General features: G+C 44.4%; 1 protein-coding gene across 7 annotated transcripts in view; it reads right to left on the minus strand.

The window, feature by feature from the left end:
• The window catches only part of lrrc34 (leucine rich repeat containing 34), a 107777-nt gene that overhangs the window by 76435 nt on the left and 9855 nt on the right, over positions 1 to 21487 (minus strand). For 6 of the 7 annotated variants that reach the window (XM_072254833.1, XM_072254838.1, XM_072254835.1 and 3 more), the window contains exons 3-4: positions 13838 to 13962; positions 12434 to 12498 (exon numbers count right to left, since the gene is read on the minus strand). In XM_072254833.1, the coding sequence (XP_072110934.1) occupies positions 12434 to 12498; positions 13838 to 13962 (190 nt within the window). Of the gene's footprint in view, positions 1 to 7483; positions 7534 to 12433; positions 12499 to 13837; positions 13963 to 21487 lie in introns of those variants that run through there. The other variant, XM_072254839.1, reaches the window with a different exon arrangement.

Genomic DNA, 21487 nt, shown 5'->3' on the forward strand with positions numbered 1-21487 from the left:
CAAGGCCAACTCTTCCCACCCTCACCGTCCTTGCTTTTAACTGGAATGTACTTTTCTTGAGAACTGTGAAAAATCTCACTGAAAGCCTTCCACTGTTTCTCAACTGTCCCACCATATAGCTTGTGTTCCCAGTCCACACTAGCCAAATCCTCCTTCATCTCATTGTAGTCATTGTTTAGGCATAATACACTTGTTTTAGATCAAACTATTGCACCCTCCATTTGTATCAGAAACTCGATTATACTGTGATCACTCTTTCCAAGAGGATCACTCACTACAAGATCATTAATCCTGCTGTCCTATTGCACAGGACCAGATCTAAGATAGCACATTCCCTTGTAAGTTCAGTAACATGCTGTTCAAGAAAACCATCATGGATACATTCTACGAAGGCCACCTCAAGACTGCCTCGACCAACTTGATTCACCCAATCTATGTGCAAGTTAAAATCCCCCATGATAACTGCTGTTCTATTCTTACCTGCCTCAGATATTTCTCTGTTTATTGCCTGTGCCACTGTAATGTTATTATTCGGTGCCCAATAGACAATTCCCACCTGTGATTTTTTTCCCTTTACTATTCCTAATCTCTACCCAGATGGATTCAACATTCTGCTCCTTAGATCTGATATCATCTCTCACTATCACCCTGATCTCACCTTTAAATAAGAGCGCTACCCCACCTCCTTTATCTTCCTTGGATATTTCATTCCCAATCCTCTCCACCCTGCAACTACAACTCTGTAAAGGCCACTAATTCATACCCTTTTGTGCTGATCTGAGCCACAAGTTCACTGACCTTATTTCAGATATATGGGCATTCAAATAAAGTGCCCTTACACTAATTGTGCTTTTAAAATCTTGTAATCTTTTACTCTTTTGCACTTGACTTTTCTTCACTCCACTCTTACTTTTCTCTTTTTTTTAAATCTTTTTCTTTATCTTTATCCACAGTTTTCTTTTTTACTTTACCCATACTTCTCCAATTTGTTGAACTCATCCCCCTACTATTTAGTTTAAAGCCCTTTCCACAGCCCTAGTTATGCAAGTCACTGGGATCCAGGTCCCATCGCGGTTCAGGTGGAGTCTGTCCCATTGGTACAGCTCCCTCCTTCCCCAATACTGGTGCCAATTCCCCACGAACTCAAACCCACTTCTCCCACACCAATCCTTGAGCCACGCATCTAACTCTCTAATCTTCTTGACCCCATGCCAATTTGCATGTGGCTCAGGTAGTAATCCAGAGATTGCCACCTTTTTGGTTCTGCTTTTTATTTTAGTCCTTAGTTGTGCAAATTCCCTGAGCAGAACCTCTTTCCTCGTTCCACCTACGTCATTGGTACCCACATGGACCACGACAACTGGATCTTTCCCTTCCCACTGCAAATTCTTCTGCAGGTCAGATAAGATTTCCTGAACAGGGGCACCAGGCAGGCAACACTGCCTTTGGGACACTCTGTCCTCACGACAGAGAATTCTGTCTGTACTATCCCCAATTACCACTACATATCTCTTCTTTCCCCCGCTCTTGAATTGCTCCCTGAACTACGGTGCCACAGTAAGGTTGCTCATCCTTCCTACAGCCCCACTGTTGTCCACACAGGGAGCAAGAATCTCAGACCTGTTGTACAAGCTAAAGGGCTGAGGCTCCTCTGGCACTCTCTCTTGGATTGCACTACCCACCTCACTCACAGTTACACCCTCTTGTCGCTGACCAGAGACCGAATTTGAGGTAGCTAATCTAATAGGTGTGACTACCTCCTGAAACAGAGATTCCAGTTAACTCTCACCCTCCCTGATGTGCTGCAATGTTTGAAGCACAGAGTCCATGTCATCAACTTTGAGCCCGAGTTCCTCGAGCAGCCAACACTTGCTGCAGATGTGATCACCAGGAACCACAATGGGGTCCACCAGCTCCCACATCATGCAGCTCCAGCACATCACCTGATCCTGCATCATCCTTACTTTATTTAATTAGCTGTAATTTAGTGACTTTTTATTCAACCACTACAAAAGCTTTACCTGATACTTATCTGTGCCTTTTCGCTGAACCTCGTTCCCATGCCTATACTGGTCCACTAACAGAATGGCTGCTCTGCTTTACTTTTAGTTGCTCCTGCTAATGAATTTCAAATCGATTGGTCTGCAACGAATCTGCTTAGCCCCGCAAAATACTCCTCTTTTAAACACTTCTCCCTGACCTGTGCAAAGCTCTCTCTCTGCAAATTGATTGGTCCGCTGCTAAAAGGTTGCTCCTCAGTTTTGAGGCGGTGCCCCCTCGTTCCGGATACCCCCACCAGAGGAAACATCAATGAGATCCCCCCACATTCTTCTAAATTCCAGTGAGTACAGGCCCAAAGCTGCTAAATGCTTCTCATATGTTAACCCCTTCATTCCAGGAGTCATCCTCATGAACCTCCTCTGGACTCTCTCCACTGACAACACATCCTTTGAGATATGGGGACCAAAATTGCTGACAATACTTCAAGTGCAGCCTGACTAGTGTCTTATAAAGGCTCATCATTATCTCCCTGTTTTTATTGTCTATTCCCCTTAAAATAAATACCAATGTTGCATTTGCCTTCTTTACCACAGACTAAATCATCTGCCACTTCTTTGCCCATTCTTCCAATTTGTCAAAGTCCTGCTGCATGGACCTCTGGCACACTGCTAGTGTCTTGCACAGTGACTGATACAAAGTTCCTACTAAGTTCATCTGCCATGAAACACACATCTCTTTCTGTTTTTTCCAATCAGCAGCTCCATCCATCCTGTGAATCAAGAAGTCTTTCAGTCTGATCACCATTTCTGGCATTAAGACATAGGAGCAGAATTGGACGTTCCAGCCCATCAAGTCTGCTCCACCATTCCATCATGGCTGACCACAGACACCACTTAACTCCATACCCTGCCTTCTTGCCTTATCCTTTGATGCTCTGACTGATCAGGAAATGCTCAACTTCCATCTTAAATATACGCATGGACTTGGCCTCCACAGATTTACTACTTTCTGGCTTAAAAAATCCCCCCTTACTTCTGTTGTCTACGGAGTCTCTGTGAGTGGAAGTTAGGAATAGGAAGGGGTCAATAACTCTACTGGGTGTTTTTTATAGACCACACAATAGTAACAGGAACGTCAAGGAGCAGATAGGGAGACTGATTCCGGAAAGGTATAAGAATAAAAGGGTTGTTGTGGTGGGAGATTTTAATTTCCCAAATATTGATTGGCATCTCCCTAGAGTGAGGGGTTTAGATGGGGTGGAGTTTGTTAAGTGTGTTCAGTAAAGTTTCTTAACACAATATGTAGATAAGACTACAAGAGGAGAGACTGTACTTGATCTGGTATTGGGAAATTAACCTGGTCAGGTGTTAGGTCTCTTAGTAGGAGTGCATTTTGGAGATAGTGATAACAATTCCATCTCCTTTACCATAGCATTGGAGAGGGATAGGAACGGACAAGTTAGGGAAACATTTAACTGGAGTAAGGGGAAATATGAAGCTATCAGGCAGGAACTTGAAAGCATAAATTGGAAACAGATGTTCTCGGGGAAACATACCGAAGAAATGTGGCAAATGTTCAGGGGGTATTTGCGTGGGGTTCTGAGTAGGTACGTTCCAATGAGACATGGAAAAGATGGTAGGGTACAAGATCCGTGGTGCACAAAGGCTGTTGTAAATCAAGTCAAGAAGAAAAGAAGAGCTTACGAAAGGTTCAAAAAAACTAGGTAATGATATGAATCTAGAAGATTATAAGGCTAGCAAGAAGGAGCTTAAGAATGAAATTAGGAGAGCCAGAAGGGGCCAAGAGAAGGCCTTGGCAGACAGGATTAAGGACAACCCCAAGGCATTCTACAAGTATGTGAAGAGCAAGAGGATAAGATGTGAGAGAATAGGACCAATCAAGTGTGACAATGGAAATGTGTGTATGGAACCAGAGGAAATAGCAGAGGTACTTAATCAATACTTTGCTTCAGTATTCACTATGGAAAAAAATCTTGGCGACTGTAGGGATGACTTGCAGTGGACTGAAAAGCTTGAGAATGTAGATATTAAGAAAGAGGATGTGCTGGAGCTTTTGGAAAGCATCAAGTTGGATAAGTCACTGGGACCAGACGGGATGTAGTCCAGGTTACTGTGGGAAGCGGGGGAGGAGATTGCTGAGCCTCTGGCAATGGTCTTTGCATCATCAATGAGGACGGGAGAGGTTCCGGAGAATTGGAGAGTTGCAGATATTTTACCCTTATTCAAGAAAGGGAGTAGGGATAACCCAGGAAATTATAGGCAGTGAGTCTTACTTCAGTGGTTGGTAAGTTGATGGAGAGGATCCTGAAAGGCAGGATTTATGAACATTTGGAGAGGCATAATATGATTAGGAACAATCGGCATGGCTTTGTCAAAGGCAGGTTGTGCCTCATGAGCCTGAATGAATTTTTTTGAGGATGTGACTAAGCACATTGATGAAGGTAGAGCTGTAGATATAGTGTATATGGATTTTAGCAAAGCATTTGATAAGGTACCCCATGCAAGGCTTATTGAGAAAGTAAAGAGGCATAGGATCCAAGGGGACATTGCTTTGTGGATCCAGAACTGGCTTAGCCACAGAGGCAAAGAGTGGTTGTAGACAGGTCATATTCTGCATGGAGGTCAGTGACCAGTGGTGTGCCTCAGGGATCTGTTCTGGGCTCCCTACTCTTTGTGACTTTTATAAATACCTGGATGAGGAAATGGAGGGATGGGTTAGTAAATTTGCTGATGACACAAAGGTTGGGTGTGTTGTGGATAGTGTGGAGGGCTGTCAGAGGTTACAGCGGGACAATGATAGGATGCAAAACTGGGCTGAGAAGTGACAGATGGAGTTCAACCCAGATAAGTGTGAGGTGGTTCATTTTGGTAGGTCAGATACGATGACAGAATATAGTATTGATGGTAAGACTCTTGGCAGTGTGGAGGATCAGAAGGATCTTGGGGTCTGAGTCCATAGGACAGTCAAAGCTGCTATGCAGGTTGACTCTGTGGTTAAGAAGGCACATGGTGCACTGGCCTTCATCAATCATGGAATTGAGTTTAAGTGTCAAGAGGTAATGTTGCAGCTACATAGGACCCTGGTCAGACCCCACTTGGAGTACTATGCTCATTTCTGGTCACCTCACTACAGGAGGGTCATCGGAACCATAGAAAGGGTGCAGAGGAGATTTACAAGGATGTTGCCTGGATTGGGGAGCATGCCTTATGAGAATAGGTTCAGTGAACTCAGCCTTTTATCCTGGGAGCGACAGAGGATGAGGGGTGACTTGATAGAGGTGTACAAGATAATGAGAGGCATTGATCGTTGGATAGCCAGAGGCTTTTCCCCAGGGCTGAAATGACTAGCACGAGAGGGCATAGTTTTAAGGTGCTGAGGAGTAGGTACAGAGGAGATGTCAGGGGTAAGTTTTTTTTACGCAGAGAGTGGTGAGTGCGTGGAATGGGCTGCTGGCGGCGGTGATGGAGGCGGAAACGATTGGGTCTTTTAAGAGACTCCTGGATGGCTACATGGAGCTTAGATATATCGAGGGCTATGGGTAAAGCCCAGATAGTTCTAAGGTAGGGCCATGTTCGGCACAGCTTTGTGGGCCGAAGGGCCTGTATTGTGCTGTAGGTTTTCTATGTTTAAAAGGTCGCCCCTCAATTTTGAGGCTGTGTCCTCTAGTTCTGGATACCCCCACCAAAGGAAACATCTGTTGGCCAGAAAGAATGACAATCTACAAGTCAATGAATTCGAATGGATCAAGGACAGTGGAAGCAGACAGACTAATTGTCTTTGTTCTTGCCACATGCTTGGGCATGGAGGATGCCATTTTGTGAAGACACTATTCTCCATTTTGTGAGCTTGACATGCTGGGCGGGATCAATGTTTTGAAGAAGACTCAATGATTCTTAAGGTAATCTGTCGGACTGGAGATCATTTCCAAATAAGAAGTTATTTGTGAGGCATTCTTTGGTTGGCTATAACATGCAGGTTTGTGAATGTGGGGTTGATGCCCGCCTCAGAAGATGGCAATAAATTGATGCTGGCTTGGAGCAAAGCCAATAACAAGGTGTTGAAGGACAGACACATGACCTGTGGCCAACAACACTGGAATGCAATATCTGAGTTGATAGGGAATGGATATATAAGTGGATGCTTTGTGTGCTAGTAGTGGTAACTTCAAAGAATAACCATCAGAGATACAAGCGTGAGCAACCCTGTGTGAAACACGTGGCGAGTGAATCGGGACAACAAGGAACACCTGGCCAGTGTAAACTCCTTTGCCCAGGTAATACCTGTACCTTTGCTATTCTTTGACTATTCAGGAGAGTCAGGGATACTTAGTTGTGTGCACACAAGGTATTTAGTGTATGAATTCACGTACTAGTTAGGTTAAACAATAAAGGTACTTGACAGTAAATACAGATCTCTCTGTGCCTCACTAATCATTGTTATAAGTTACTACTTTTTTTAACAACACATCTTTTCCACATCCACCCAAGCTAGTCCTTTAAACATTCGGTAGGTTTATTCTTTTAAATTCCAGTGAGTACAGGCCCAAAACTGCCAAACATTCCTCAGATGTTAACCCCTTCATTTCCAGAATCATTCTCGTGAACCTTTTTTGGATTCTCTCCAATGACAACACATCCTTTCTGAGATACGGGGCCCAAAATTGTTGACAATTCTTTGAGCGAGTCATGTCTCAATTACACATGGAACATAACAATCAACACATATCAAAGTTGCTGGTGAATGCAGCAGGCCAGGCAGCATCTGTAGGAAGAGGTGCAGTCGATGTTTCAGGCCGAGACCCTTCGTCAGGACTAACTGAAGGAAGAGTGAGTAAGGGATTTGAAAGTTGGAGGGGGAGGGGGAGATCCAAAATGATAGGAGAAGACAGGAGGGGGAGGGATAGAGCCAAGAGCTGGACAGGTGATAGGCAAAAGGGGATACAAGAGGATCATGGGACAGGAGGTCCGGGAAGAAAGACAAGGAGGGGGTTGGGGGACCCAGAGGATGGGCAAGAGGTATATTCAGAGGGACAAAGGGAGAAAAAGGAGAGTGAGAGAAAGAATGTGTGTATAAAAATAAGTAACAGATGGGGTACGAGGAGGAGGTGGGGCCTTAGCGGAAGTTAGAGAAGTCGATGTTCATGCCATCAGGTTGGAGGCTACCCAGACGGAATATAAGGTGTTGTTCCTCCAACCTGAGTGTGGCTTCACCTTTACAGTAGAGGAGGCCGTGGATAGACATGTCAGAATGGGAATGGGATGTGGAATTAACATGTGTGGCCACTGGGAGATCCTGCTTTCTCTGGCGGACAGAGCGTAGATGTTCAGTAAAGCGGTCCCTCAGTCTGCATCGGGTCTTGCCAATATATAAAAGGCCACATCGGGAGCACCGGACGCAGTATATCACCCCAGTCGACTCACCTGGAAGGACTGTTCGCAGTATATCACCCCAGTCGACTCACCTGGAAGGACTCACCGAAGTGTTGCCTCACCTGGAAGGACTGTTCGGGGCCCTGAATGGTGGTAAGGGAGGAAGTGTAAGGGCATGTGTAGCACTTGTTCCGCTTACACGGATAAGTGCCAGGAGGGAGATCAGTGGGGAGGGATGGGGGGTACGAATGGACAAGGGAGTTGCGTAGGGAGCGATCCCTGCGGAATGCAGGGGGGAGGGGAGGGAAAGATGTGCTTAGTGGTGGGATCCCGTTGGAGGTGGCGGAAGTTACGGAGAATAATATGTTGGACCCGGAGGCTGGTGGGGTGGTAGGTGAGGACCAGGGGAACCCTATTCCTAGTGGGGTGGCGGGAGGATGGAGTGAGAGCAGATGTACGTGAAATGGGGGAGATGCGTTTAAGAGCAGAGTTGATCGTGGAGGAAGGGAAGCCCCTTTCTTTAAAAAAGGAAGACATCTTCCTCGTCCTAGAATGAAAAGCCTCATCCTGAGAGCAGATGCGGCAGAGATGGAGGAATTGCGAGAAGGGGATGGCATTTTTGCAAGAGACAGGGTGAGAAGAGGAATAGTCCAGATAGCTGTGAGAGTCAGTAGGTTTATAGTAGACATCAGTGGGTAAGCTGTCTCCAGAGACAGAGACAGAAAGATCTAGAAAGGGGAGGGAGGTGTCGGAAATGGACCAGGTAAACTCGAGGGCAGGGTGAAAGTTGGAGGCAAAGTTAATAAAGTCAACGAGTTCTGCATGCGTGCAGGAAGCAGTGCCAATGCAGTCGTCGATGTAGCGAAGGAAAAGTGGGGGTAGATACCAGAATAGGCACGAAACATAGATTGTTCCACAAACCCAACAAAAAGGCAGGCATAGCTAGGACCCATACAGGTGCCCACAGCTACACCTTTAGTTTGGAGGAAGTGGGAGGAGCCAAAGGAGAAATTATTAAGAGTAAGGACTAATTCCGCTAGACGGAGCAGAGTGGTGGTAGAGGGGAACTGATTAGGTCTGGAATCCAAAAAGAAGCATAGAGCTTTGAGACCATCCTGATGGAGGATGGAAGTATATAAGGACTGGACATCCATGGTGAAAATAAAGCGGTGGGGGCCAGGGAACTTAAAATCATCGAAAAGTTTAAGAGTGTGAGAAGTGTCACGAACATAGATCGGAAAGGATTGAACAAGGGGTGATAAAACCGTGTCGAGGTATGCAGAAACGAGTTCGGTGGGGCAGGAGCAAGCTGAGACAATAGGTCGGCCAGGACAGGCAGGTTTGTGGATCTTGGGTAGGAGGTAGAAACGGGAAGTGCGGGGTGTGGGAACTATAAGGTTGGTAGCAGTGGATGGGAGATCCCCTGAGCGAATAAAGTCGGTGATGGTGTGGGAGACAATGGCCTGGTGCTCCTTAGTGGGGTCACGATCGAGGGGTAAATAAGAGGAGGTATCCGCGAGTTGTCGCTGTGCCTCGGCAAGGTAGAGGTCAGTACGCCAGACTACAACAGCACACCCCTTATCGGCGGGTTTAATAATAAGGTTAGGACCACTCTGCTCCGTCTAGCGGAATTAGTCCTTACTCTTAATAATTTCTCCTTCGGCTTTCCTTCCCCTTCTCCTTTGGGAATTTCTCCTCCCACTTCCTCCAACCTAAAGGTGTAGCTATGGGCACCTGTGTGGGTCCTAGCTATGCCTGCCTTTTTGTTGGGTTTGTGGAACAATCTATGTTCCGTGCCTATTCTGGTATCTGTCCCCCACTTTTCCTTCGCTACATCGACGACTGCATTGGCGCTGCTTCCTGCACGCATGCAGAACTTGTTGACTTTATTAACTTTGCCTCCAACTTTCACCCTGCCCTCAAGTTTACCTGGTCCATTTCCGACACCTCCCTCCCCTTTCTAGATCTTTCTGTCTCTGTCTCTGGAGACAGCTTATCCACTGATGTCTACTATAAGCCTACTGACTCTCACAGCTATCTGGACTATTCCTCTTCTCACCCTGTCTCTTGTAAAAACGCCATCCCCTTCTCGCAATTCCTCCATCTCTGCCGCATCTGCTCTCAGGATGAGGCTTTTCATTCTAGGACGAGGAAGATGTCTTCCTTTTTTAAAGAAAGGGGCTTCCCTTCCTCCACTATCAACTCTGCTCTTAAATGCATCTCCCCCATTTCACGTACATCTGCTCTCACTCCATCCTCCCGCCACCCCACTAGGAATAGGGTTCCCCTGGTCCTCACCTACCACCCCACCAGCCTCCGGGTCCAACATATTATTCTCCGTAACTTCCGCCACCTCCAACGGGATCCCACCACTAAGCACATCTTTCCTTCCCCCCCTCTCTCTGCATTCCGCAGGGATCGCTCCCTACGCAACTCCCTTGTCCATTCGTCCCCCCCATCCCTCCCCACTGATCTCCCTCCTGGCACTTATCCGTGTAAGCGGAACAAGTGCTACACATGCTCTTACACTTCCTCCCTTACCACCATTCAGGGCCCCAAACAGTCCTTCTAGGTGAGGCAACACTTCACCTGTGAGTCGACTGGGGTGATATACTGCGTCCGGTGCTCCCGATGTGACCTTTTATATATATTGGCAAGACCCGACGCAGACTGAGAGACCGCTTTGCTGAACATCTACGCTCTGTCCGCCAGAGAAAGCAGGATCTCCCAGTGGCCACACATTTTAATTCCACATCCCATTCCCATTCTGACATGTCTATCCACGGCCTCCTCTACTGTAAAGATGAAGCCACACTCAGGTTGGAGGAACAACACCTTATATTCCGTCTGGGTAGCCTCCAACCTGATGGCATGAACATCGACTTCTCTAACTTCCACTAAGGCCCCACCTCCCCCTCGTACCCCATCTGTTACTTATTTTTATGCACACATTCTTTCTCTCACTCTCCTTTTTCTCCCTCTGTCCCTCTGAATATACCTCTTGCCCATCCTCTGGGTCCCCCACCCCCCTCCTTGTCTTTCTTCCCGGACCTCCTGTCCCATGATCCTCTCGTATCCCCTTTTGCCTATCACCTGTCCAGCTCTTGGCTCTATCCCTCCCCCTCCTGTCTTCTCCTATCATTTTGGATCTCCCCCTCCCCCTCCAACTTTCAAATCCCTTACTTACTCTTCCTTCAGTTAGTCCTGACGAAGGGTCTCGGCCTGAAACGTCGACTGCACCTCTTCCTACAGATGCTGCCTGGCCTGCTGTGTTCACCAGCAACTTTGATGTGTGTTGCTTGAATTTCCAGCATCTGCAGAATTCCTGTTGTTTGGAACATAACAATCTCTGATTTCCATCCGATACAGTAATCTTGCCCTCTTGCACTTTGTTCTCCAGTGGCTGCTTATTTGCAAACAAGATATTGGGTTGAGGTGATCTCATCCCTCTGCGCATTTCAGCCTGCCTTGAGTCCAACCCTCTTGCCTCGCTTCTGGCCATGGCAATAAACTTTCATCCCTTTAAAGGTGCTATACCTGGTTGCTTGAGAATTAAGTCCACTGAGTACTTCTGAAGATCTTAAAAAAAATCTGTAGTACATTAAGTCAACTTAAAAGTATATTGCTTAAAGGGAAATTACATATGGCACATTACAGTGAAAGTAATTCAAAAGGGGTATATTAGTGCAAAAGAGTATTGTACGTAGCTTGCAGAATGTCGCCATGGTTCACTAGCGCCATCTCGCTCAGGACTACCACAATCAAAAACAGTTACTTTTACCAAGCAGTAAAGCTGATCACCACTTCCATCCACTAATCCACTCAGCACCTCCCACTACAACTACTTTATCATTTCCTGTCAAAATCATCTTCTGTACAGAAACTTCTGTGCCCGGTATTACTTTATAGACATATAATTAATCTATGTATATTAGCTACTTCATGCATTTATAGTTATTGTGTTTTTTTTATTATTCTTGTATCCTTTATCTTATTGTGTAATTATTTTGTTCTCCCTTACACTTGTATACTGGACAACATACACAAATGCTGGAGGAACTCAGCAGGCCAGGCAGCATCTATGGAAAAAAGTAATGTCGACGTTTACGCTGAAAGCCTTCGGCAGGACTGTGCACCAAAATGACTTTAAATTATCTTGATTCTTGAATCCAGGTGAGAGTTATCTCCTTACAGACATCTCCACACGTACAGTACATTCAAAGGGAGGCTCCTCCACCTTCTGAAACTAACTTGTTTTCTCTCTTTCTCAGTTCTCAGACCTCAAACATTAACTGTTTCTCTTTCCATAGTTGCTTCCTGATCTTCTAAGTGTTTCTATTTTTATTTTGGACTTCTTGCATTGCTACACTTTTGCTTTTCTTTCACAGCCATTCAACTGTCTTGATGCTGAGTTGTTACCACAGCAATAAAATCTAACCCGACAGTTTCACATGCACCCCAACCTCTGCATCAAAACACAACCAATTCCTTAGCTAACGTTCCATAATACAGGAAGGATGTGGAAACTATAGAAAGGGTGCATAGGAAATTTACAAGGATGTTTCCTGGATTGGGGAGCAAGCCTTACGAGAAAGGGTTGAGTGAACTTGGCCTTTTTTCCTTGGAGGGACGGAGGATGAGAGGTGACCTGATAGAGGTGTATAAGATGATGAGAGGCATTGATCGTGTGGATAGTCAGAGGCTTTCTCCCAGGGCTGAAATGGCTAACACGAGAGGGCACAGTTTTAAGGTGCTGGGGAGTAGGTACAGAGGAGATGTCAGGGGTAAATTTTTTTTTAAAAACACAGAGATTAGCGAGTGTGTGGAATGGGCGGCCGGAGAGAGTGGTGGAGGCAGATACAATAGGGTCTTTTAAGAGACTCCTAGAAAGGTACATGGAGCTTAGAAAAATAGAGGGATATGGGTAACCCGAGGTAATTTTTAAAGTAAGTACATGTTCGGCACAGCATTGTGGACCAAAGGGCCTGTATTGTGCTGTAGGTTTTCTATGTCTCTATGATTCTATGTTTTTATTTGCTTACCAGAAGCAATTTTGCAATTGATTCCGCTCCACAGTTCGATAAATTGTTGAATCTTAAATCAAGACCTGAAGAATCCAAAGTCAATATTGTAAAACCTTCCTCTTACTCTTGCAAAATCAGAATCTCACAGCTCACCCATGAACATACTAAATAATGTAAATAAATTAATTCCAGTCCAATCCCTCTGCCCATTTCCAATGTAAGTAATTTTTAGCTGAAAAGCATTTTGTTCAATGTCAGAATACAGACACAAATTGGACTTCAAGTTAAGGATAAGTATGGATCTTGCAGGAGATACTATATTGTAAGAGGAGACATTAAGCAGATTAAACCTCTATAACCTTGGGTTTTGAGGAATGAAACGTGAGATAATTCTCACGGGGATTGAGGGAAGAGATGTGGGAATGCTGGACTGCCACGAACCTTTGGACACAAACTCAAAATAAGGAACTGACTATTCAGGGCTAAAACAAGGAAAATGTCATATCCAGAGGGTGGTAAATCTTTGGCTCAATATCAAATTCAACCACTTTAACATTTCCAGTTCTGCCCTGAAACATTCATCCAGCTTCTCCTTCTTTAGATGCTACATGGCTGAATGATTCAGCTCATTTTTTTTTTTCTGTTTTTGTTTCAGATTTGCAGTAGCTTCTGATCTTTATAGGAAGTCTGCCGGGGTTTGGAGAGGGTGCTGCCTGGGTGAAAGGGCATGTGGTATAAGGAGAGGATGTACAAACTTGCGTTGTTTTCTTTGGAGTGGCAGAGGCTGAGGGGAGACCCAATAGAGGTTTATGAGATAATGAGAGGCATGGGTAGACAGCCTATGTCATTTCTCCTCAGCGAAAACATTTAAAATGAGAGCTCATGCATTTAAGATGACAGGGAGAAAGCTCAAAGGGTTTATGTGGGGCAAGTTCTTTTTATGCAAAATGGAGGGTGCCTGGAATGCGCTGCCATGGGAGATGGTAGAGGTAGATACGACAGAGGTGTTTAAAAAGCTCTTGATAGGCACGTGAATGTGCTGAGAATGCAGGAATATGAATATTGTGTAGACAGAAGGGATTAGCTCAGTTATGCATTTCAATTTCAAGTTCAAGTTGAATTGTCATTCAACCATACATGAATACCCATGAATACAGCCAAACAAACCAACGTTTCTCCATAGCCAGGGTTCAAAACACAGTACAATAGTTGTACACAGCACAAAATACATATAGCACATATAAGATATCAGTAAAATACAGTCACACACAAAATATATAGTCCAAGGCCCCGAATCCATGAATGTTGCAGCAGCGTGTAGTCAAACACAATTAATTACCAATTAAATTAGTTAGGAACAGACATGCTAGGCCAAAGGGCCTGTTCTTGGACTGTTCAATGTTCTGCGTCCATGTTTAATACCTGTGATAAAGGAGTTTTGATGAAGGAGACAAACCAGAACTGCAGCATCATTGTCTGTCAGTCTCTGTACTGGGAACAGCAGTGAATTTCCACTGAGCATCAATGTGAATCCATCATAAAGGACCCTACAGGGAGAGGTGGATAAATTAGTTCAAGGAATCAATCCAATCAAACCCACTTCTTAAAACCACAAGCTAATCACTGGTTGAGGTGGGTCAATTAGGCATAATGTTAGAAGGTAAGCATACTGAGTTTTAGAAAACCATAAGCTAATAGTTGTTAACATAGTAAATTAGTTGAAAGGAAATGTGTTAAATTAATAGTCTTTAGATAAACATTGTTAAGGATAGTGATGGTGATCTTGTGTGTATGGACCTGCAAAGGGAGTTTTATAAAGTAAAATATAATAAGCAATTTACAGATTGCATAACAGCATGGATATGAAGTTTATACAATATATAGAAAATATGCTTCAGGTGGACTGCAGTGTCCCAGACTAGGGTTTCTTTGTCAGAACTTTGTTAGGTTGGCACAACATTGTGGGCCAAAGGTCTGTACCGTGCTGCAATATTCTATGTTCTATAAATGTCTCACAAAGGGTCTTTAACATGAAAATCATAAGTTCATAAATCAGAAAAACAAAATTAGGGCATTTGGCCCATCAAATATGCTCCACCATTCCATCATGGCTGACTTGTTATCCCTCTCAACCCCATTCTCCTGTCTTTTCCCCATAACCTTTGACACACTGACTAAACAAGAACATACCAAATGCCTTGGCCTTCACAGCATCTGTGGCAATGAATTCCAAAGATTCACCACCATCTGGCTACATAAAATTCTTCTCATCTCTGTTCTAAATGGACATCCCTCTATTCTGAGGCTGTGCCTTCTGGTCTTAGACACCCACATTATAGGAAACATCCTCTTCACATCCACTCTATCTAGACCTTTTAATATTCAATGAGACCTTCCCTCATTCTTTTAAACTCCAGTGAGTACAAACCCAGACCCCTTGTACTGTATGTTAACCGTTTAATTCCCAGAATCATGCTGTGAACCTCTTTTCCAATGCCAGTACTCTTTTCTTCTAGCATGGATAAAGCAGTGGCTGATTGGCAGGATGCAAGCAGTGGGACTAAAGAGCGCCTTTTCTGGTTGGCTGCTGGTGACTAGTGGTGTTCCACAGGGAACACACAGGGAACACACTATTTTCGATGTTTCAGGTTGAGACCCTTCGTCCTGAAACGTTGACTGCACCTCTTCCTGGGGATGCTGCCTGGCCTGCTGCGTTCACCAGCAACTTTTGTGTGTGTTGCTTGAGTTTCCAGCATCTGCAGAATTCCTGTTGTTTGGTATTCCACAGGGGTCCGCATTGGTACATATTCTTTTTATGTTAAATGTCAGTGATTTGGATGATGGAATTTACGGCTTTGTTGCAAAGTTTGCAAATGATATGAAGATAGGTGGAGGGGCAGGTGGTTTTGAGGAAGTAGTGAGGCTTCAGAAAGACAGATTAGGAGAATGGGTAAAGAAGTGGCAAATACAATATAGTGTCGAAAAATGTATGGTCATGCACTTTGGTAGAAGAAAAGGTTGACTATTTTCTAAATTGAGACAAAATACAAAATACTGATGTGCAAAGGGACTTGGGAGTCTTAGTGCAGGATTCCCTAAAGGTTAATTTGCAGCTTGGGTCTGTGGTGAGGAAGGCAAATGCAATCTTAGCATTCATTTCACGAGGACTAGAATTAAAAGCAAGTATGTAATGTTGAGACTTTATAAATCACTGAGAGTCTTCACTTGGAGTATTGTGAGCAGTTTTGAGCCCCTTATCTTAGAAAGTATGTGCTGAAATTGGATAAGGTTCGAAGGAGGTTCAGAAAAATGTTCCTACAATTGATTGGCTTGTTATATAAAGAGTGTCTGATGGCTCTGGTCCTCTTAGAACAGAGATGAGGAGGAATTTCTTTGGTGTGGTGAATAGGTGGAATTCATTGCAACAGGCAACTGTGGAGGCGAAGTCTTTATGTATATTTAAGGCAGAAGTTGATAAATTCTTGGTCAGGGCATGCAGGGGTACGGGGAGAAGACAGGAGACTGGGGCTGAGAGGAAAATTGGATCAGTCATGATAAAATGGCAGAGCAGTCATGGTCCAAATGGCCTAATTCTGCTCCTATATCTTATGGTCTTATAAGGGGCCCAAAACGACTCACAATACTACAAGTGTGGCCTGACCAGTGCCTTGTAAAGCTTCAACATCAAATCCTTGCTTTTATTTTTAATCCCTTCGAAATGAATGTCAATATTACATTTGTCTTCCTCATCACTAACTCAATCTGCAAATTAACCTTTAGGGAATCCTGCATGAGGAATCACAAGTCCCTTTCCACTCTGATTTCTGAATTTTCTTCCACTTTAGAAAATAGTCTACACCTTTTCTCCATCTACCAAAGTGCATGAACATACACTTCTCTATATTATATTCCATTTGCCATTTCTTTGCTGATTCTCCTAATCTGTTTAAGTCCTTCCGCAGACTCCCTGCTGTTGTGCAGTGGACCAGAACTGATTAGAGAGTATGCCGCAGATGCAGTGGAAGTGTTCCCGTGCAAGTCCAGTGAAGAGCTTTAAGAAGCCAGTCTCCAAAAAAGAAGAGTACTGTCTAACAGAGCAGTCATCGTCGGAGTGACCTGAGTCAGAATGGCAAGGCTTTGCCTCAACAGGGCTTTGGTGAGATCAGGCGGAGGCAAGGTAGGGAGGTATATTCATTCCTTATTTCTTATTTGTTATTTAACTCTTGAGAGAATGGGGGTATGTCTACAGGGCCAGTGTTCTGTTCTGTGTGTCAGATATGGGATTTCTGGGGACTACCAGCCTCCCTGATGGCCACATCTGCACCAGTTGCATCGAGATGCAGCTCCTTAGAGACCATGTTAAGGAACTGGAGCTGCAGCTTAATGACCTTAAGCTTATTAAGGAAAGTAAAACAGTGATAGACAGAATCTACAGGGAGGTAGTCACCCCAAGGCTACAGGAAACATAAATGGATGACTGTCAGAAGAGAGAAGGGGGAACATCAGATAATGGAGAGCAACCCTGTGGCTGTCCCCTTCAACAATATGTACTCCATTTTGAGTACTGTTGCGGGGGATAACCTACCTGAGGGAAGCACCAGCTGCTGTACCACTGGCCCTGTAGCTCAGAAGGGTGGGGAACTGAAGGGGATGGCAGCAGTAATCGGGGACTCTATAGTTAGGGGGACAGATAAGTGATTCTGTGGATGCAAAAAAGAAACACGGATGGTAGTTTGCCTCCCGGGTGCCAAGGTCCATGATGCTGCTGAATGTGTCCACAATATCCTGGAAAAGGGAGGGTGAGCAGCCAGAAGTCATGGTATATATTGACACCAACAACAGAGGTAGAAAAAGGGGTCCTGAAAACAGAATATAGGGAGTTAGGAAGGAAGATGAGAAGCAGGACCTCAAAGATAGTAATCATGGGATTGCTGCCTGTGCCGCGTGACAGTAAGGATAGGAATAGAATTTGTATTTGTATTTATTTTATTTCTTACATCCAAGGGAGTAAAAATCTTTATCTTGCCTCTCTGTCGCAATGTACAAACAATAAAGCAGGGAAATATGGGAGGATATTGCCCAAACACTAAAATTGTATGCACAAGGAAATCTGCAGATGCTGGAAATTCAAGCAACACACACAAAAAATGCTGGTGAATGCAGCAGGCCAGGCAGTATCTATAGGAAGAGGTACAGTTGACATTTTGGGCCGAGACCCTTCGTCAGGTTGGAGGAACAACACCTTATATTCCGTCTGGGTAGCCTCCAACCTGATGGCATGAACATTGACTTCTCTAACTTCCGTTAATGCCCCACCTCCCCTTCATACCCCATCCCTTATTTATTTTCTTTCTTTCCTCTTTTTTCCTCTCTTTTTTTTCCTCCCTCTATCCCTCTCACTATAACTCCTTGCCCATCCTCTGGGTCTTTACCCCCTCATTCCCCTTTCTTTCTCCCGAGGCCTCCCGTCCCATGATCCTCTCCCTTCTCCAGCCTCGTATCCCTTTTGCCAATCAACTTTCCAGCTCTTAGCTTCATCCCTCCCCCTCGTCTTCTCCTATCATTTCAGATCTCCCCTCCCACTTTCAAATCTCTTACTATCTCTTCTTTCAGTTAGTCCTGACAAAGGGTCTCGGCCCAAAACGTCAACTGTATCTCTTCCTATAGATGTTGCCTGGCCTGCTGTGTTCACCAAAATTGTATACATACTTGGTTTGTATACATACATGTACAGTCAGATACCGAATCAGATCAATATACAGTCAGATATACAATCAGATCAATGTACGGTCAGACAGGCATTTAGATCAATGTGTATTGATAAATCTGATGGCCTGGTGCAAGAAGCTGCCCTGGAGCCTGCTGGTCCTGCCTTAATGCTGCAGTACTGTTTGCCAGACGGTAGCAGTGTGTGGTTAGGGTAGCTGGAGTCCCTAATGATCCTCCATGCCCTTTTTATGCACCTACTGCTGTAAATGTCTTGAATAGAGTTAAGTTCACATCCACAGATGTGCTGGGCTGTCTGTACCACTTCCTGCATTTGAGGGTAGTACAGTTCCCGTATCAGGCAATGATGCAGCTAGTCAGGATGCTCTCAATGGTGCCCCTGTAGAAAATCCTGATGGTGTGGGGACTCGTGCCGAACTTCTTCAGCCGTCTGAGGTGAAATAGGCGCTGTTGAGCTTTTTTTCACCACATAGCCAGTATGTACAGTCCAGGTGAGATCTTCAGTGATGTGTATTCCGAAGAACTTGAAACTACTCACCCTCTCAACTACATGAGGTGTAGATAAATGCGTGGCTGAAGAATTGGAGCAGAAGGTAGGGATTCAGATTTCTGGATAACTGGGACCTCCTCTGGGGCAGGTGTGACCTGTACAAAACGGGCAGATTGCACTTGAATTTGAGGGGTACCAACATTCATGCATGTAGGTTTAGTAGAGCTGTTGGAGTGGTTTAAACTAATATGGAAGGGTGATGGGAACCAGTATGACAGAGCTGAGGATGAGCCAACAGATTTAACAGCAGAGGAAGGGTGTAACATGAATGTAAGGAATGTAAAGCAAAGAATGCACGACTGAAAGTGCTGTATTTAAGTGTGTGTAACATTCGGAATAAGGTGGACGAACTTGTGGCACAACTAGAAATTGGTCAGTATAACATTGTGGGCATCACTGAGTCGTGACTGAAAGAAGGCAATAGTTGGGAGATTAACATCAAAGGAGATACTTGGCATTGAAAGGATAGGCAGGATGGCATAGGCGGTAGTATGGCTCTGTTGGTAAAAGATAGAATTGCATCCTTAGAAAAAGGTGCTATAGGGTCACAGAATGTTGAATCATAGTGGGTGGAGCTAAGAAACTACAAGGGTAAAAAAAATTATTGGATTCATTTAAAGGCCTTCAAATAGTAGCCAAGATGTGGGGTTGGGATTGCAAAGGGAGTCGGAAAAGGCATGTAATAAGGATAATCTCACAGTTGTAATAAGGGACTTCAATAGTCATAGTCATACTTTATTGATCCCAGCGGGAAATTGGTTTTCGTTACAGTTCAACCATAAATAATAAATAGTAATAGAAACATAAATAGTTAAATAGTAATATGTAAAATATGCCAGTAAATTATGAAATAAGTCCAGGACCAGCCTATCGGCACAGGGTGTCTGACCCTCCAAGGGAGGAGTTGTAAAGTTTGATGGCCACAGGCAGGAATGACTTCCTATGACGCTCTGTACTGCATCTTGAAGGAATGAGTCTCTGGCTGAATGTACTCCTGTGCCCACCCAGTACATTATGTAGTGGATGGGAGACATTGACCAAGATGGCATGCAACTTAGACAGCATCCTCTTTTCAGACACCACCGTCAGAGAGTCCAGTTCCATCCCCACAACATCACTGGCCTTACGAATAAGTTTGTTGATTCTGTTGGTGTCTGCTACCCTCAGCCTGCTGCCCCAGCACACAACAGCAAACCTGATAGCACTGGCCACCACAGACTCGTAGAACATCCTCAGCATCGTCTGCAAGGGGATTGGGAAATCAGGCTGGTATCGGATCGCAAGAGCGAGAATTTGTTGAGTGTCTACAAAATGGCTTTTTAGAGCAGCTTGTGCTTAAGCCTACTCAGGGAAAGGTTATCTTAGATTGAGTGTTGTGAAATAATGCAGATCTAACTTGGGAGCTTAATGTAAGGGAATTCTGAGGAGGCAGTGATCGCAATATGATTGAATTCATATTGCAATTTGAGAGCGAGAAGCATAAGTCAGTATTGCAATAGAATAAATGGAATTACAGAGGCATGAGAGAGGAGCTCACTCAGGTGGATGGGAGGAGGATATGTGTAGGGATGACGAAAGAGCAGAGATGGCTGAAGTTTCTGAGAATAGTTCAAAAGATGCAGGATAGATATGTCCCACAGAAGTAGTTGTTCTCAAATGGCAGGACAAGGCAACCACAGCTGACAAGAGAAGTTAAGGACTGCATAAAAGCCAAGGAAAGGGCATATAATGTAGCAAAAGTGAGTGGGAAGTTGGATGTTTGGGAAACTTTTAAAATCCATCAAAAGACAACTATAAAAGCTACAAGAAGGGAAAATATGAAATATGAGGGCAAACTAGCTGATAATATAAAGCAGGATACTAAAAGTTTTATTCATAGAATCATAGAAATCTACAGCACAATAACATAGAAACATAGAAATCTACAGCAATGTCAGGCCCTCCAGCCCACAACGTTGTGCCACCCAAGTAATCTTACTCTGGAAATGCCTCGAATTTCCCTACTGCATAGCCCTCTGTTTTTCTATGCTCCATGTACATATTAGAAGATTGAGGGGGGATCTGATTGAAACGTATAAAATCCTAAAGGGATTGGACAGGCTAGATGCAGGAAGATTGTTCCCCATGTTGGGGAAGTCCAGAACGAGGGGTCACAGTTTGAGGATAAAGGGGAAGCCTTTTAGGACCGAGATTAGGAAAAACTTCTTCACACAGAGAGTGGTGAATCTGTGGAATTCTCTGCCACAGGAAACAGTTGAGGCCAGTTCATTGGCTATATTTAAGAGGGAGTTAGATATGGCCCTTGTGGCTACGGGCATCAGGGGGTATGGAGGGAAGGCTGGTGCAGGGTTCTGAGTTGGATGATCAGCCATGATCATAATAAATGGCGGTGCAGGCTCGAAGGGCCGAATGGCCTACTCCTGCACCTATTTTTTATGTTTCTATGTTTCTATATCTGAGAGTCTCTTAAAAGACTCTATTGTATCCACTTCTATACCGTTGCTAGCAATGCATTCCACACACCCACCACTCCCTATGTAAAAAAACTTACCTCTGACGTTCCTCTGGTACTACTTCAAGCACCTTAAAACTATGCCTCCTCATGTTGGCTATTTCAGTTCTGCAAAAAAAGCCTCTGGCTAGCCACACATTCAATGTCTCTCATCATCTTATACACCTCTATCAGATCACCTCTCATCCTTTGTTGCTACAAGAAGAAAAGGCCAAGTTCACTCAACCTAATCTCATAAGGTATGCTCTTCAATTCAGGCAACAGCATTGTTAATCTCCTCTGC

Source organism: Mobula birostris, chromosome 4 (assembly GCF_030028105.1).
Source record: "Mobula birostris isolate sMobBir1 chromosome 4, sMobBir1.hap1, whole genome shotgun sequence".
In the NCBI taxonomy this organism is placed as follows: Eukaryota; Metazoa; Chordata; class Chondrichthyes; order Myliobatiformes; family Myliobatidae; genus Mobula; species Mobula birostris.